This window comes from Somniosus microcephalus, unplaced genomic scaffold (assembly GCF_052327205.1).
Source record: "Somniosus microcephalus isolate GS21.2 unplaced genomic scaffold, FLI_Smic_1.0 unresolved_chr1, whole genome shotgun sequence".
Lineage (NCBI taxonomy): Eukaryota > Metazoa > Chordata > Chondrichthyes > Squaliformes > Somniosidae > Somniosus > Somniosus microcephalus.
In genome coordinates, this window is record NW_028225179.1 from 162,214,951 (window position 1) to 162,229,503 (window position 14,553).

The following is a 14,553-nucleotide window of genomic DNA, read 5'->3' on the forward strand; positions in this document are numbered from 1 at the left end:
TAGCAGGGGGTGGGCCGGCTGCGGCAGCATAGTAGGGGGCGGGCCGGCTGCGGGACCGTAGTAGGGGGCGGGCCGGCTGCGGGATCATAGTAGGGGGCGGGCCGGCTGCGGGAGCGTAGTGGGGGGCGGGCCGGCTGCGGGACCGTAGCAGGGGGCGGGCCGGCTGCGGGAACAGAGTAGGGGGCGGGCCGGCTGCGGGAGCGTAGTAGTGGGACGGGCCGGCTGCGGGAACAGAGTAGGGGGGGGCGGCTGCGGGAGCGGAGGGGGAGGCGGGCCGGCTGCGGGAGCGTAGTGGGGGGGCGGGCCGGCTGCGGGAGCGTAGTGGGGGGCGGGCCGGCTGCGGGAGAGTAGCAGGGGGCGGGCCGGCTGCGGGAGCATAGCAGGGGGCGGACCGGCTGCGGGACCGTAGTAGGGGGTGGGCCGGCTACGGGACCGTAGTAGGGGGCGGGCCGGCTGCGGAATCATAGTAGGGGGCGGGCCGGCTGCGGGAGCATAGCAGGGGGCGGGCCGGCTGCGGGAGAGTAGCAGGGGGCGGACCGGCTGCGGGAGAGTAGCAGGGGGCGGACCGGCTGCGGGATCATAGTAGGGGGCGGGCCGGCTGCGGGAGAGTAGCAGGGGGCGGACCGGCTGCGGGAGAGTAGCAGGGGGCGGACCGGCTGCGGGAGAGTAGCAGGGGGCGGACCGGCTGCGGGAGAGTAGCAGGGGGCGGACCGGCTGCGGGATCATAGTAGGGGGCGGGCCGGCTGCGGGAGAGTAGCAGGGGGCGGGCCGGCTGCGGGAGAGTAGCAGGGGGCGGACCGGCTGCGGGAGAGTAGCAGGGGGCGGGCCGGCTGCGGGATCATAGTAGGGGGCGGGCCGGCTGCGGGAGAGTAGCAGGGGGCGGACCGGCTGCGGGAGCATAGTAGGGGCGGGCCGGCTGAGGGAACGTAGTAGGCGGCGGGCCGGCTGAGGGAGCGTAGTAGGGGACGGGCCAGCTTCGGGAACATAGTAGGGGGCGGGCCGGCTCGGGAGCGTAGTAGGGGGCGGGCCGGCTGCAGGAGTGAAGTACGGGGCGGGCCGGCTGCGGTAGAGTAGTAGGCGGCGGGCCGGCTGCGGGATCAAAGTAGGGAGTGGGCCGGCTGCGGGAGCGAAGAAGGGGAGCGGGCCGGCTGCGGGATCAAAGTAGGGAGTGAGCCGGCTGCGGGAGCGGAGAAGGGGAGCGGGCCGGCTGCGGCAGCATATCAGGGGGCGGGCCGGCTGCGGGAGCATAGCAGGGGGCGGGCCGGCTGCGGGACCGCAGCAGGGGGCGGGCTGACTGCAGGAGTGTAGTAGGGGGCGGGCTGGCTGCGGGAGCATAGCAGGGGTCGGGCCGGCTGCGGAAGCAAAGTAGGGGGCGGGCCGGCTGCGGGAGCGGACTGGGGGTGGGCCGGCTGCGGAAACATAGTAGGGGGCGGGCCGGCTGCGGGAGCATAGTAGGGGGGGGCGGCTCCGGGAAGATAGTAGGTGGCGGGCCGGCTGCGGGAGCGTAGTAGTGGGGCGGGCCGTCTGCGGGAGAATAGTAAGGGGGCGGGCCGGCTGCGGGAGCGGAGGGGGAGGCTGGCCGGCTGCGGGAGCGGAGGGGGAGGCGGACCGGCTGCGGGAGCGGAGGGGGAGGCGGACCGGCTGCGGAGGGTAGTCGGGGGCGAGCCGGCTGCGGGAGCATAGTAGGGGGGGGCGGCTCCGGGAAGATAGTAGGTGGCGGGCCGGCTGCGGGAGCGTAGTAGTGGGGCGGGCCGTCTGCGGGAGAATAGTAAGGGGGCGGGCCGGCTGCGGGAGCGGAGGGGGAGGCTGGCCGGCTGCGGGAGCGGAGGGGGAGGCGGACCGGCTGCGGGAGCGGAGGGGGAGGCGGACCGGCTGCGGAGGGTAGTCGGGGGCGAGCCGGCTGCGGGAGCCTAGTAGGGGGCGGGCCGGCTGCAGAGGGTAGTAGGGGGCGGGCCGGCTGTGGGAGCATAGTAGGGGGCGGGCCGGCTGCGGGAGCATAGTGGGGCGGGCCGGCTGCGGGATCATAGTAGGGGGCGGGCCGGCTGCGGGATCATAGTAGGGGGCGGGCCGGCTGTGGGAGCGTAGTAGGGGGCGGGCCGGCTGCGGTAGCATAGTAGGGGGCGGGCCGGCTGCGGGAGAGTAGCAGGGGGCGGACCGGCTGCGGTAGCGTAGTAGGGGCGGGCCGGCTGCGGGAGCGTAGTAGGGGCGGGCCGGCTGCGGAAGCATTGTAGGAGGCGGGCCGGCTGCGGGAGCATAGTAGGCGGCGGGCCGGCTGAGGGAACGTAGTAGGCGGCGGGCCGGCTGAGGGAACGTAGTAGGCGGCGGGCCGGCTGAGGGAACATAGTAGGGGGCGGGCCGGCTCGGGAGCGTAGAAGGGGGCGGGCCGGCTGCAGGAGTGAAGTACGGGGCGGGCCGGCTGCGGGAGAGTAGCAGGGGGCGGGCCGGCTGCGGGTGCATAGTAGGCGGCGGGCCGGCTGCGGGTGCATAGTAGGGGGCGTGCCAGCTGCGGGATCAAAGTAGGGAGTGAGCCGGCTGCGGGAGCGTAGAAGGGGAGCGGGCCGGCTGCGGGAGCATTGTAAGGGGGCGGGCCGGCTGCGGGACCGCAGCAGGGGGCGGGCTGACTGCAGGAGTGTAGTAGGGGGCGGGCTGGCTGCGGGAGCATAGCAGGGGTCGGGCCGGCTGCGGAAGCAAAGTAGGGGGCGGGCCGGCTGCGGGAGCGGACTGGGGGTGGGCCGGCTGCGGAAACATAGTAGGGGGCGGGCCGGCTGCGGGAGCATAGTAGGGGGGGGCGGCTCCGGGAAGATAGTAGGTGGCGGGCCGGCTGCGGGAGCGTAGTAGTGGGGCGGGCCGTCTGCGGGAGAATAGTAAGGGGGCGGGCCGGCTGCGGGAGCGGAGGGGGAGGCTGGCCGGCTGCGGGAGCGGAGGGGGAGGCGGACCGGCTGCGGGAGCGGAGGGGGAGGCGGACCGGCTGCGGAGGGTAGTCGGGGGCGAGCCGGCTGCGGGAGCCTAGTAGGGGGCGGGCCGGCTGCAGAGGGTAGTAGGGGGCGGGCCGGCTGTGGGAGCATAGTAGGGGGCGGGCCGGCTGCGGGAGCATAGTGGGGCGGGCCGGCTGCGGGATCATAGTAGGGGGCGGGCCGGCTGCGGGATCATAGTAGGGGGCGGGCCGGCTGTGGGAGCGTAGTAGGGGGCGGGCCGGCTGCGGTAGCATAGTAGGGGGCGGGCCGGCTGCGGGAGAGTAGCAGGGGGCGGACCGGCTGCGGTAGCGTAGTAGGGGCGGGCCGGCTGCGGGAGCGTAGTAGGGGCGGGCCGGCTGCGGAAGCATTGTAGGAGGCGGGCCGGCTGCGGGAGCATAGTAGGCGGCGGGCCGGCTGAGGGAACGTAGTAGGCGGCGGGCCGGCTGAGGGAACGTAGTAGGCGGCGGGCCGGCTGAGGGAACATAGTAGGGGGCGGGCCGGCTCGGGAGCGTAGAAGGGGGCGGGCCGGCTGCAGGAGTGAAGTACGGGGCGGGCCGGCTGCGGGAGAGTAGCAGGGGGCGGGCCGGCTGCGGGTGCATAGTAGGCGGCGGGCCGGCTGCGGGTGCATAGTAGGGGGCGTGCCAGCTGCGGGATCAAAGTAGGGAGTGAGCCGGCTGCGGGAGCGTAGAAGGGGAGCGGGCCGGCTGCGGGAGCATTGTAAGGGGGCGGGCCGGCTGCGGGTGCATAGCAGGGGGCGGGCCGGCTGCGGGAGCATAGCAGGGGGCGAGCCGGCTGCGGGAACATAGTAGGGGGCTGGCCGGCTGCGGGAACATAGTAGGGGGCTGGCCGGCTGCGGAAGCATAGTAGGGGGCGGGCCGGCTGCGGGTGCATAGCAGGGGGCGGGCCGGCTGCGGGAACATAGTAGGGGGCTGGCCGGCTGCGGAAGCATAGTAGGGGGCTGGCCGGCTGCGGAAGCATAGTAGGGGGCGGGCCGGCTGCGGCAGCATATCAGGGGGCGGGCCGGCTGCGGGAGCATAGTAGGGGGCGAGCCGGCTGTGGGAGCATAGCAGGGGGCGGGCCGGCTGCGGGAGCGTAGTAGGGCGGCGGGCCGGCTGCGGGAGCATAGTAGGGGGCGGGCCGGCTGCGGGAGCATAGTAGGGGGCGGGCCGGCTGCGGGATCATAGTAGGGGGCGGGCCGGCTGCGGGATCATAGTAGGGGGCGGGCCGGCTGTGGGAGCGTAGTAGGGGGCGGGCCGGCTGCGGTAGCATAGTAGGGGGCGGGCCGGCTGCGGGAGAGTAGCAGGGGGCGGACCGGCTGCGGTAGCGTAGTAGGGGCGGGCCGGCTGCGGGAGCGTAGTAGGGGCGGGCCGGCTGCGGAAGCATTGTAGGAGGCGGGCCGGCTGCGGGAGCATAGTACGGTGACAAGGTGATATGGCTGCTAAATAATATACAGTATCCTTAGCTTTGTAAACAGAGTCATAGATTACAATAGCAAGGAAGTTATGCTGAACCTTCCTAAATCAGTGGTTCATAGAAACATAGAAGATAGGAGCAGGAGTAGGCCATTCGGCCCTTCGAGCCTGCTCCACCATTCAATGAGATCATGGCTGATCATCCAAATTCAGTACCCTGTCCCTGCCTTCTCCCCATATCCCTTGATCCCTTTAGCCTTAAGAAATATATCCAATTCTTTCTTGAATATGTTTAATGAACTGGCCTCCACCACCCTCTGTGGCAGAGAATTCCACAGGTTCATCACTCTCTGGGTGAAGAAATTCCTCCTCATTTCAGTCCTAAATGTCCTACCCCTTATCCTTAGACAATGACCCCTGGTTCTGGACTCCCCGGCCATCGGGAACAACCTTCCTGCATCTAGTCTGTCCAGGCCTGACAGAATTCTATAGGTTTCGATGAGATCCCCTCTCAATCTTCTAAACTCCAGTGAGTATAAGCCCAATCGACACAATCTCTCCTCATACGTCATTCCTGCCATCCCAGGTATCAGCCTGGTGAATCTTCGCTGCACTCCTTCCATGGAGTATTGTGTCCAGTTCTGGGAAATACAGTTTACTGGACTGGTACCAGGGATGCAGGACTTCAGTTACGTGGAGAGACTAGAGAAGGGCTGTGGGGAAAGGGCAGTGGAGTGGGATTAATTGTTTCGCTCTTTCAAAGAGCCGGCACAGGCACGAAGGGCCGAGTGACCTCCTCCTGTGCTGTATGATTCTGTGATTCTATGCCCAGAAATTTGGGTCGGGGGCTTCCCGCGGGTGTAAGCCCCCGACCTGCACTTACCTTGCGTTCCGGCAGTTGAGCTGTAGGGCCCCGTGGAATTCCGCTCCGGTGCCTGGCCCAGAGACCAGCGCGCAGTGCTTGCGTGTCCCAGGGGCGCAGTTAGTGCGATGTGTCCCCTGCGATCATGTGAGCCATGGGCAGCCAATCGGAGGAGGGAAAAGCCCATTCATAAGATTGACAGGGAGACCTGTCAAAACTTATAAACACTATGGCCCCAAAATAACAGTAAACCATCAAATAATTTTTTTTTAAATCACACTTTTGAAATAAACTATAAATTACATTAAATAATTATTTTAAACAATAATTTAAATATTTGAAAAAAATATATTTTTATTCTAACGGGGCTAAAAATAAACTTACCTTGCTTTAAAGTATTTAAAAATAATAAACCTGTGGAAAAAATGTTTTAATTTTAATTAATTGACCACTTACCTTGTAAAAAGCAGGCCTTATGCCTCCTTTTTACATTTCTAAATCCTGCAGGCTTAACCTCGCGTGAAAACCTGCAGTCCGTGTCCATATGCAGCAAGACCTGGACAACATTCAGACTTGGGCTGACAAGTGGCAAGTAACATTCGCACCACACAAGTGCCAGGCAATGACCATCTCCAACAAGCGAGACTCTAACCATCTCCCCTTGACATTCAATGGCATTACCATCGCTGAATCCCCCACTATCAACATCCTGGGGGTTACCATTGATCAGAAACTGAACTGGACCGGCCATATAAATACTGTGGCTACAAGAGCAGGCCAGAGGCTGGGAATTCTGTGGCGAGTGTCTCACCTCCTGACTCCCCAAAGCCTTTCCACCATCTACAAGGCACAAGTCAGGAGTGTGATGGAATACTCTCCACTTACCTGGATGTGTGCAGCTCCAACAACACTCAAGAAGCTCGACACCATTCAGGATAAAGCAGCCCGCTTGATTAGCACTCCATCCACCTTCAACATTCACTCCCTCCACCACCGGCGCACTGTGCCTGCAGTGTGTACCATCTGCAAGATGCACTGCAGCAACTCGCCAAAGCTCCTTCAACAGCACCTTCCAAACCCGCGACCTCTACCACTTAGAAGGACAAGGGCAGCAGACGCATGGGAACATCACCACCTACAAGTTCCCCTCCAAGCCACACACCATCCTGACTTGGACCTCTATCGCCGTCCCTTCACTGTCGCTGGGCCAAAATCCTGGAACTCCCTTCCTAACAGTATTGTGGGTGTACCTACACCATACGGACTGCAGCGGTTCAAGAAGGCGGCTCACCACCATCTTCTCAAGGGCAATTAGGGATGGGCACTAAATGTAGGCCTAGCCAGCGACGCCCACATCCCATCAATGAATTAAAAAAATGTAAGTTTGATGCGCACGCGCAGCCTCTCCTGCGCGCACGTTCGCCCTCTGAACCCCTTCGTTCAGAGGATCGGAAGTGCCAGTTTCCCGCGCATGTGCAGTGCATGCAGAAAACTGGCACTTCCATTGGGCCTACGGGTGAGTACCCCATGCGCACTCACCCGTGGAGACCCGAATTGCTGGGCCAATTAATGGCCCAGAAATTTGGGTCTTCACAGCTGAGTACGCACGGGGTACTCACCCGTAAGCCCAATGGAAGTGCTGGTTTCGTGCATGCGCGGGAACCCGGCATTTCTGTTCCCCTGAAATAAGGGGTTAAGAGGTGGAACGCGTGAGCAGGAGAGGCAGCGCGTGCGCATCAAACTTACATTTTTCTTGCAGGTTTTCCCGGGAGGGTAAGTCTCCAGGAGCTACACTTATAAAAAGCAGTCGCAAGGCCTGCTTTTTACAAGGTAAGTGGTGAATTATTTAAACTAAAACATTTTTTCCACAGGTTTATTATTTTTAAATACTTTAAAGAAAGGTAAGTTTATTTTTAGCCCCGTTAGAAAATAAAATTATTTTTTCAAAAATTTAATTTATTTAAAATAGTTTTTTCATGTAATTTATAGTTTATTTTAAAAATGTGATGAAAAAAAGACTGAAGGCCTCTCACCACGTGCTGCTGTGCTGAGGACAGCCCCGCCCCCTGCCCCGCCCCCGCTCGCTGATCCTCCAATCAGAGCCGCGCTTCTTCCCGCGCTCTCGGGCCCGCGCTTTGGGGGCGGGGCTTTGAGCTGAGCGCGCGCCCGGTCCTCGCAGTCTGCCCGGAGCTTTTCCCCCCGAGCGAGCGAGCGAGCGGCCGCTTTCGGCCTCAGCCGCCCGGCCTCGCTCTCCTCCGCCCGGCCCTGCCCTGCCGGGGAAAGCCGCTTGACATCAGACAAAAGCTGCTCATGTCTGGCGGGATGGCCAAACGGATCCCGCCGCCTGAATGTGCGGGAGGTGCGCTGCTCGCCGGGCCCGAGCTGAAGGATTCTCTCCCCCCGGGTCTGAAGAATCTGTCAGCGAGAAAAAGACAAAAAGAGCCGCTTCTCCCCGCACTCAAAGTGGTTCAAAATATTAAACGCTCATTTGGTGCGATTTTAATTAGGGCGAGGGCGTTAAACGGGCGATAGCGAATATTGGAGTCAATTGAAGCGAAAATCGGGCGCACAATGGGCGGAGAATTGGATATTGCCCATTTTACACAATCGTCCAAAGTTAAAATTACAGCCGTTCAGTGAAAGGAAACTGGTGTCAGAATAGCGACAGGGAGAGCTCAGTGTGATGGTCCTTTGTTTGTGACAACCTGCAATGTTCCAATGGAAGTAGAGAATCAGCGGGGACCAGAATGTCAGCCTCGACCATTGGCTGGAATCCGGGAGTGGGGCTGGAACCCACAGCACTTGGACCCAGAATACTAAAGTGCTGCAGACCACACCAAGCTGACGCTGGGATTGACATTCAAGGCGTCTTCTGGATTTACATCCGATTTATTTATTGATAATTGACAATCACTTACATAGACAGGCTTTCTCATTGACAAGTGGCTATCAGTAAATTGACACTTTGTCATTGTCCAGTGATGAGGACAATTTAGCGCAGATAAAAAGGCTCAACACTCGGCCGGTGATCAGGCCCTGACCCTATCGCCTTCCCGCAGGCCTGTACACATACTGACAGCGAGGAGTAGCCGCACTCTCCTTAAAGCCCTCAATCGGATAGTTTCTGTGGCAGACCAGAGAGCCGGTCCTGCAGACTGCCCCAGTGCACAATGTCGATTCTCAGTCCGAACACTCAGATTGAAGAGAATGGTACATCTGATCATCTTCAAATGGTGAAGTGCCCACTCTGTCACTTCAATTGTTGCATCAAATGTTTTTAACTTCAGGACAGTGACACCATTAGTGCCCCTGCTGACCTGTAGCAACACAGAGGGTGAAATTTGTCTTGGCAGGTAGGGCAAAACAGGCGCATCAGCCGCCCATTTCACACTGCGCCCAATATTCTGTCCCACTGAGGTTGTAAAACGGGCTGCTGATTGGTTGTCACCCGCTTCGCTAAACTGCCGAAGGTGAATCTCACCCCCTTTAGTCTCTGCAACTTTATCGATGACCAGTCACTCCGACTTGTGCCCACCTCCAGTCTGACTATAGGATCCCCTGGTCCCACATCACTGGGTGATTTTTCACCGCCACTGACCACCTCTCTCACCCTGTATCCCATAAACAGGCGACACTGCATCACATCGCAGCCTTTCACTCCTCCCGCAAGGAGTAAGTCAGTGGGTTAGAATAAATTGTTCCAAAACACACCGACACAGTGCTGGAAACTGTTGAGCTCAATTGCTTGGCGCAGTGTTAATTACACTCCGATTACAAACTGTTTAACAACAGGAACTGTTTATTACACCGGACCAGGACAGAGAGTCTGAAATCAGCCATAGGAAATGAAAGCAGTTAATAAACTCCAATCAGGCAGGTTTTCATCGGCTCTGCGTTTTCCCACCCTCATGTAAACAGGGACTGAAGTAAGGGTGGACTTTCTCAGTGAACATGTGGGTGAAAGTGTGGAGATGGGACATGTTGTCCGCATCGTAAAATGACACCTGTCCGCCCTCATAGTCCAGGTACACCCCGATCTCCCGAGGCTTCACACTCGGGGCGAGGGGGGTAGATGGTGAAGTGAGAGCCTTGTATTAATGTCCATTCCTCAGCCAGTATCCAGACTCTGGAGCCTCGACCTCATAGCCTTTCCTGTCAATGGACTCTCGGGCCACTCCCACGTCCCACTCAATCTTCTTCCCACCCGCACCTCCCAGTAGTGCCTCCCTGATGTGAATCCCTCAGATCCCAGGACACAGAGCCAGTTATTGAACCTTTCCGGAGAGTGAGGGAGACGCCTCCATCTCTTTCCACTTCTCACAACTCGTTTAGTCCTTAGACAGGGTGAGCTGGGAACGGGCTGCTTTCGGATCCAGAGTCAGACAGGCTGGAACTGGGAGAAAGTTTAAAAAGAGCAACACCAGTGATTTGTGTTAGGGCTGTAATTTATTAAAACAATGTGTGACTTTCCTTTTTAAAATGTGCCTCCCTGCTGTACAATTTAGTGACTGCTGTTTCAGCTCGCTCTGCACAAAGGGTGAATTATGGGGACCGGTTGCATAAACTTGGTTTGTATTCCCTCGAGGATAAAGGTTTGAATGGCGATTTAACTTTACAACAAAGTTTCCTCTGAGTTACACAGTGAACCCGATCTTCAGTAAGCTCTTTTCAATTGTCAAAATCAGGGATACATGTTTGATAAACAAACCTACATTACAATGTAATCCATCTCATCATAACGATGTGTAGCTCCATCGCAGTTCTGGTCGCCATATTTTTTTAAGAAGGATATAGAGGCACTGTAGAGGGTGCAAAATGATTCACAAGGATGATACCAGAACTGCGAGGTTATACGTATCAGGAAAGGGTGAACAGACTGGGTCTCTTTTCTCTTGTAAAGAGATGGCTGAGGGGGAGACTCAATAGAGGTTGAAAAAATTATGCAAGGTTTTGATAGATTAGACAGAGAGAGTGAGTTTCCACATGTGGGGAAGAGCAAAGCTAGAGGCCATTAATATAAGATAGTCACCAAGAAATAAAATAGGGAATTCAGAAGAAATGTCTTTACCCAGAGAGTGGTTAGAATGTGGAACTCGCTACCACAGGGACTAGTTGAGGCGAATAGTATAGATACATTTAAGGGGAAACTAGATAAGCACGTGAGGGAGAAGGGAATTGAAGAGCTATGCTGATCGAGCTAGATGTAGAAAGCTGGACGTTGGCTCGAGTGCAGCATAGATGCTGGCATGGACTGGTTAGGCCGAAGGGCCTGTTTCTGTGCTGTATATTTTATGTAATAAACCATATATTGTGGGCTGGAGTCCCATGTTGGCCAAACCAGAGAGAGCAGATTCCATTCCCTGAAGGATATCAGTGAACTAGTTGGGTTTGTATGAATATCTTAATAGAGTTCGTGGTCTTTTTGTCTGTTAAACTCGACTTTACAATTTGCTATGAAGGGATAAAGAATTTGTGAGCCCTGGGTTCTTAGTCCGGTATCATAACCACTAAACAACCAGGGGAAGAAGGTTCCGGAGGGGCGCTGGTGTCGAAGAGTTGTTGAAGCTTGTGATCCTTGACATCTGAAAGGAAGAAAAAAAGTTTTTTGTTGAAGCGCCGGATGAAACATAGAAACATAGAAGATAGGAGCAGGAGTAGGTCATTCGGCCCCTCGAGCCTGCTCCGCCATTCAATGAGATCATGGCTGATCATCCAAATTCAGTACCCTGTCCCTGCCTTCTCCCCATATCCCTTGATCCCTTTAGCCTTAAGAAATATATCCAACTCTTTTTTGAATATACTTAATGAACTGGCCTCCACCGCCCTCTGTGGCAGAGAATTCCACAGGTTCACCACTCTCTGGGTGAAGAAATTCCTCCTCATTTCAGTCCTAAATGGCTTACCCCTTATCCTTAGACTATGACCCCTGGTTCTGGACTCCCCGGCCATCATAAACATCCTTCCTGCATCTAGTCTGTCCAGGCCTGACAGAATTTTATAAGTTTCGATGAGATCCCCTCTCAATCTTCTAAACTCCAGTGAGTATAAGCCCAATCGACACAATCTCTCCTCATACGTCATTCTTGCCATCCCAGGTATCAGCCTGGTGAATCTTCGCTGCACTCCTTCCATGGCAAGAACGTCCTTCCTCAGGTAAGGCGACCAAAACTGCACACAATACTCAAGGTGCGGTCTCACCAAGGCCCTGTACAACTGTAGCAAGACATCCTTGTTCCTGTACTTGAACCCTCTTGCTACGAAGGCCAACATACCATTTGCCTTCTTAACCGCCTGCTGCACCTGTATGCTTACCTTCAGCGACTGGTGCACAAGAACACCCAGGTCTCTTTGCACTTCCCCTTCTCCCAATCTATTGCCATTCAAATAATAATCTGCCTTCCTGTTTTTGCCACCAAAGTGGATAACCTCACATTTATCCACATTATATGAACTGTGGTTCAGTGAAGTAAGATTTTAGATGCGGGGTCTGTAATGTCCAAGTGAGAGATTACAGGTGTGTAAGGGCTGTTACCTGGGCTGATGCTGTCGATCATTTCTTTCCACACCATGTACTGTAAAGGTCCTTTGAATATCCCGAGAGACAGATTGCCACCTGCTAATGATACTCCATTACAAATTTCATTAATCCTATAAATATAAAATGTTTGATTGTATTAAGTCACAATGAGCGCTTTGCTGAATAAATGTTCTCAGTTGTACAGGGATGTTGTACAGAATATGTCCTGCCGCCTCTCCCGATCAGCTTATTCCGGGAAATAAACCATAAACAGATCTGAAGTGGCAGAGGCCAGTGTAAAGCCCAGACTGCAGCGAGCAAGAGGCTGCAGTGCAGAATGCAATGGCACTGAGGCAAACACTCAATAATTGCAGACTCTGAACCCACAAAGATAGAATCAGATGTGTGTGGAAATTCTATTTTGTCTGCATTTGGAAGCTCATCCCCAGTTTAAAACACACAGGGACACAATCTCTCACACACACAAACAATATTTATCTGTGCCCACTTGCTCCACCCCAAGAGCTTGCATCATGTAGTCAGGTTTTGTCAGACTTTTGCTTCACATTTCTCCCCTTATAATTTCCAATATCCACATTTATAATAGAAACTGCCTCTGGAAGTCTGTTATTACAACCTCCCACCACCAGGGGCGCAATAGCAACTAGATTGTCAGCTCCAGGTTGCTCAGGTCTGCAGCGCCCAGACTCTCCTGTGCTCCAGCAACTCTACTCCCCAAATTGCTGCAAGTTCAGTTATCTGACTATTAAAAAAATCAAACTATCATCCAGAAAATAAGGGCAGAATGCATGAATTTAAAATGTTGACTGGATTATATCTGCGTACCCTAGCCCTATTATTACTGATCCCCAACTTCCCTAAACCAGCAGTATCCACTTGTTCTCGACTCCAGGAATGCAATCTCACAGCAGATGGAGCAACAGCTTGCATTGATACAGCGCCTTTAACACAGTAAATCCTTCCAAGGCGCGACACTGGGCGACAGAAGGAGAAACTAGGCAGGTGGCCAAAAGCTGGCTCAAAGAGGTAGGTTTATAAACAGCGTCTTAAAGAAAGAGAGAGAGGCGGAGAGGTTTAGGGAGGGAATTCCAGAGCTCAGGGCCGAGACAGCTGAAGGCACGGCCGCCAATGGTGGGGCGAAGGAGATCGGGGCTGCACAAGAGGCCAGAATTGGAGCAGCGCCGAGATCAGCAAGGGCTGTGGGGCTGGAGGAGGTTGCAGAGATAGGGAGGGGCCATGGAGGGATTTGAACACGAAGATGAGAATTTTAAAATCGCGGCGTTGCGGGACCTGGACACATAATCACACACAAGTACACACAGCCGGCGCACCCAGGCATGTGCCCCCATCACATAGACACACACACAGTCAGAAAACACTGAATCCGACAGGTCCATCAGTAAATATAACTACACAGATTTCATTGTGATGTAAAGGCCAATACTGTGTTCTGGGCCAAAATAACCGGCAACTAAAAGCGGAACCTCCGGCAACACTCCGAGAATGGAGGAGCCCGAGATTCTGCTGCCCTCCCATTGGTTAGTTGTGTATCACTGAGAGCAGCACAATCGCCCAGTGAATCTAGGAAAGTCCAGAAACTAACTAACCCGCTCCGTTGTGTTCACAAGTGTTAGAGGAATGTTGGCCCTCTCACTTTAAACTTTTATTTCTTATTTTATGGCTGTGCCTTTATGAATAAATCACATCAGAGAATCCCCTCACCTTGAGAAATATCTTGTTGATCCGTTTGTATCTGGAACTCGAAGAATACTTGCTCAATGGAATCTACATTCTCTTGAATTTCTCGGAGGTTTTCCTCCATTGTTTCTAGAATCTTCCCCTCTTGTTCCCTGAGATCTCTGATTAAACTCTGCTCTTTCTCACTGAGAATCTGGTGCATTTTAGCGAACTCGGATGTGATGCGGGTCTGCAGACTGTTCGACTGTTCCTACCAAATGAAACGTGAAACATAATTAATGTACCGCGAAAAAGGGAACAAAACTAACCGAGATCCCAAAAAATCAGCACAGGGAGACCTTACCCTAACTGCAGAAATCTGCTGTTTCTGTTTTAATTCCGGTTCTAGAACCGCCGATTTCTTCTCTGTGAGAGAATCTAAGGAAGATTTCAGCTGATCCTGGGATTGGGAGAGAAAAATCACAGAATAAAAGTGTTTGTGAAAACAGGCGAGTGAAAGAGTGGATCAAGTGAATCTCTTGTTCATTTTACCCTGTAGATCTCAACAGCTTCATTGATGGGCAGGAAGCGGCGCGTCTCATCACTCTGCCCGTCTCTCCCCGCAAGGCACGTCACACAGATCAGTTTCCGGTCAGTTTCACAAAACAGCTTCAGTTCTTCCTGATGTTCCTCACAGTGAAGTTTACTTTCCTTCTCTTTCCCATTCAGGTTTAATTTTCGCGCTTTCTGGGCCAGACTCGCTCAGGCCCGATTGACCCGGAGGTTTCTGTCTGCAAATTCCTCTCTACATTCCGGCCAGGAGTTTGTCGCCTCCTGGTGTTCCCGAGGCCGGGTGACACAGGCGCGGTACAAGTTGTGCCCGCACTCCAGTATAACCGGATCGGTGAAGAAATCAAGACAAACGGGACAATTTCAATCCTCAATGAAACTCTCCGCCTCGTGTCTGGAAGCCAGGATGAGTTTCAGCGCTTCCTGATTCAAACTGCTGGGCTGATATTTCTGTGGGTGGATCAGCCCCGGTTCGCCAATCAAATCCTCCTTCGGTTCCCTGCGGTGTTACCGTATTTACTCTGACAGTGATACAAAGTT

At 55.7% G+C, this 14,553-nt stretch overlaps 1 protein-coding gene across 1 annotated transcript in view; it reads right to left on the reverse strand.

The window, feature by feature from the left end:
* Positions 1 to 13,588, reverse strand: part of LOC147096421 (cytochrome P450 2H2-like) — a 48,459-nt gene extending 34,871 nt beyond the window's left edge. Inside the window, exons 1-2 of the mRNA XM_085973819.1 lie at positions 13,489 to 13,588; positions 7,561 to 7,643 (exon numbers count right to left, since the gene is read on the reverse strand). Coding sequence (XP_085829945.1) covers positions 7,561 to 7,643; positions 13,489 to 13,588 — 183 coding nt within the window. The remainder of the gene's footprint in view (positions 1 to 7,560; positions 7,644 to 13,488) is intronic.
* Between the last annotated feature and the right edge of the window lie 965 nt (positions 13,589 to 14,553).